This window comes from Haliotis asinina, chromosome 11, assembly GCF_037392515.1.
Source record: "Haliotis asinina isolate JCU_RB_2024 chromosome 11, JCU_Hal_asi_v2, whole genome shotgun sequence".
Classification (NCBI taxonomy): domain Eukaryota; kingdom Metazoa; phylum Mollusca; class Gastropoda; order Lepetellida; family Haliotidae; genus Haliotis; species Haliotis asinina.
Window position 1 is genome coordinate 515,122 of NC_090290.1, and position 3,332 is coordinate 518,453.

Consider the following 3,332-nt stretch of genomic DNA (forward strand, 5'->3'; position numbering starts at 1 on the left):
GTGTCCAAAAAGAAAATCCAAATATTCCATAAAACTGTCATTCATAGTTATACATACCGATCATGAAAATTGCAATGAAGACTGAGAAAACGCCCACTTTTTGTTATGTGTCTTCGTCAACGGTTTGAGTAGCGTGCTGCTGCCTCGACAACTAGCCAACTTTTCTGTGCTGTATTGCTTTAATCTTGCTTGAAAATGGTATAAGAAGCTATGCCGAAACGTCGCACCATAGAAATAAAGAAGTTGTTATCCATAAAGTGTTTTACTTTTCTATTATCATCTGTTATTATGAAGATTGAGAAATCCTTTTGGTTATGATTCAAATGCATATTTAACTACCAGTAAAAGTAGTTTTGATTTCCTTATTATTATTATCTTATTGTTGAAGATTTCCGCCTTCCCGCCATTCACAACTACCATTGATTCAAAGACTATGTCCCACATTCCAGGCCAGGACTATGTCCCACACGGCCGCCCAGCCAGGGCCTTCCAGGCCAGGACCATGTCCCACACGGCCGCTGAGCCAGAGCCTTCCAGGCCAGGACCATGTCCCACATGGCCGCCGAGCCAGGGCCTTCCAGGCCAGGACTATGTCCCACACGGCCGCCGAGCCAGGGATTTCCAGGCCAGGACCATGTCCCACACGGCCGCTGAGCCAGGGCCTTCCAGGCCAGGACCATGTCCCACACGGCCGCCGAGCCAGGGCCTTCCAGGCCAGGACTATGTCCCACACGGCCGCCGAGCCAGGGCCTTCCAGGCCAGGACTATGTCCCACACGGCCGCCGAGCCAGGGCCTTCCAGGCCAGGACTATGTCCCACACGGCCGCCGAGCCAGGGCCTTCCAGGCCAGGACTACACTAGACTACCCATATCTATCATATTGGAGTAAGCATCGGATTCTATCTCAACACCCTATCGCCCTTTTCCCGCTATTTTGCCTGTGTATATATGTTATCTTTTCATTATTTGTGATAATATCCATTACCAGCTACTGAAACACTTGGCTCAACCATTTCTCAGGACACCTTCGGATATCTTGGAGCAAATATATGGAGGTCTAGAAACTTTCCTCCCCAACGGCGTAACGCCATTGTAATCCTTGTACCCAAACCTGGCCGAGGCCATACAGATCTCACACCAGTTATGTTTGTAAAAGCATGGAGCGACTGGTAAATAACAGATTAATTTGGTATCGTTAAACCAGTAACCGTATTCCAAACATTCAGTTTTCAGAGGAACACAACTACTATTGGTCATTAGTACGCATAACTCCTTCGTCAAAAATGCTATTGTTCCTAAACAACATGCAGTATCTGTATGTTTTGATATTGAGAAAGCATATGATACTACTTGGAAGAATGCTATTTTAACGGATTTACATGACTTTGGATTACGAGGTTGTTTCCCCTTTTTATATCAGAGTTTTTAACAGGCAGGCAGTTGCAAGTCCGAGGGGGTCAGCCATGTCTGACCATTACAATCAGGATAAGGGTGTCGCACAAGGAAGTATTTTAATATTTAGTACCAAGATCAACAGTTTGTCCCAGGTTTTAAAGATTCAATTGAGGATCACTTTTTGTGGATGATTTTGATACTTCCCATCGTTGTTAAACTATGCATGCAGTCGAACGACAACTACAGTTGTGTTTAAACAAAATAAATAAAAGATGTCTTGAAAACGGCTTTAAATTTTCTAAAGTAATTGTATCCATTTTTGTCGTAAATACAAATCGCGTAAAGACCCAGAACTATTTCTAAATGGCACGCCCATCAAAGTTAAAAAGAAGACAAAGTTCTAGGGTCTACATTTTGACTCACAATTAATGTGTTTACCACACATTCAAGTCCTAAAACCCAATACCTGAAGTCTCTTGGCTTGTTAAAAGTTGTTTCTAATTCTTAGTGGCGAGGGGATCAAGCTACATCTATATCGATCACTGGTTCGTTTCAAACTTGATTATGGCTCCATCGTCTATGGTGGAGCTTGCAACGGCAACCACACACTATTAGATTATGTCCACCATCAAGGTCTGAGACTTTGTCTTGCGTCCTTCATAACTTCTCCTGTTGACAGTCTCCACGTTGAGGCCCATGACCCATCTTTTACACAACGTCGTATAAAATTATCATTAAATATATTACAATTTTATGTTCTAACAAATATAACCCGACATATAACTATTTCTTCAATCCCCTCTATGGGGTTTTATAGAAAAAGAAATCAATGCATGGAATCACCTTATCCTCAGTGACTAATCTTTATCCAAACATCTTTACCTGTAACTTGTTAACCTAATCAACACAAGCCTGCACACCAATCAGTTGAAGCCTGTACATAAGTTGAAGCCTGTACATCAATCAATTTAAGCCTGTACATCAATCAATACAAACCTGCATATCTTGTTACCCACTGTTGTCGGTCTGCTGTTATGTGTATATATACTACAACCCTTTAGTTTTAGTACCAAGTCCCCTCTCGCCCACCCAAACCCTCCCGCCAAACCCGCCCCCCCTCCCCAACCATCACCCCAAACCTTTCCCCCATCCGCCTCACCCAACCCCCCAACAAACACCATAACCCAACCCACCCCCAACAACCAAAACCCCCCCAACCCAAACCAAACCCCAAGCCCCAACCACCCTGCCAACCCAAACCACCCAAACGCCCCCTACTCCCCACCCCAACCACCACCTCCCCCAAACCCCACCCCAAAACCGCCCCTCCCCCCCAAAACCCGTCCCCAAAACCAACCCTCGCCCAACCTCTGTCAAACCCACATTCCCAGCAAACATTAAACACCGCACACTCAAACACAAAACCCCCACCACCCCCGCATCCAACTCAAACATCACACTCACCCCCCAAAAACTCAACCAAAACTTAAACATACTAATAGAGTTCATCACTACCATCCCAGCTAACAAACGTACGTTGTGAGGACGTTGTCTCAACGTTACGTTTACGTCCCCAGAACGTCAGCATATAACGTCCCACTTACGTCTTTTTTGTGGAGTCGAAAACACGTCCTCACAACGTTATTTTCTACGTTCATACGACCCACAAATAACGTCCTCGTGACGTCATAAAGATAACGTTGTAACAACGTTATGTATAGTTTTTGGGGTATATACGTACTCAGAACGTACAGTAGTCTGAGGATAAGGGTTCAGGGTTGTTGTCACCATGATCATAACAATAGCCAGGGCTAAAAGTCATAGTTTACGTTGTCTTTGTTAGATTTAAATTACGAATGCTGGAAAAAAAGGTCAAGTGATCAACAGTTCGAAAACTTATTTCGGCAATTATAAATGTGTGGTTTGGGTTTTTCGAA

At 44.1% G+C, this 3,332-nt stretch overlaps 1 protein-coding gene across 1 annotated transcript; it reads left to right on the forward strand.

The window, feature by feature from the left end:
- Nucleotides 1-433: 433 nt before the first annotated feature.
- Nucleotides 434-889, forward strand: LOC137256411 (proline-rich AKT1 substrate 1-like). The gene has a single exon (XM_067794254.1). The coding sequence runs from the start codon at nt 434-436 to the stop codon at nt 887-889; it is 456 nt and encodes a 151-aa protein (XP_067650355.1).
- The last annotated feature ends 2,443 nt before the right edge of the window (nt 890-3,332 follow it).

What these genes read in the sequence shown, in the direction of transcription:
- LOC137256411 (XM_067794254.1), top strand. Translation starts at nt 434, where the DNA reads ATGTCCCACATTCCAGGCCAGGACTATGTCCCACACGGCCGCCCAGCC.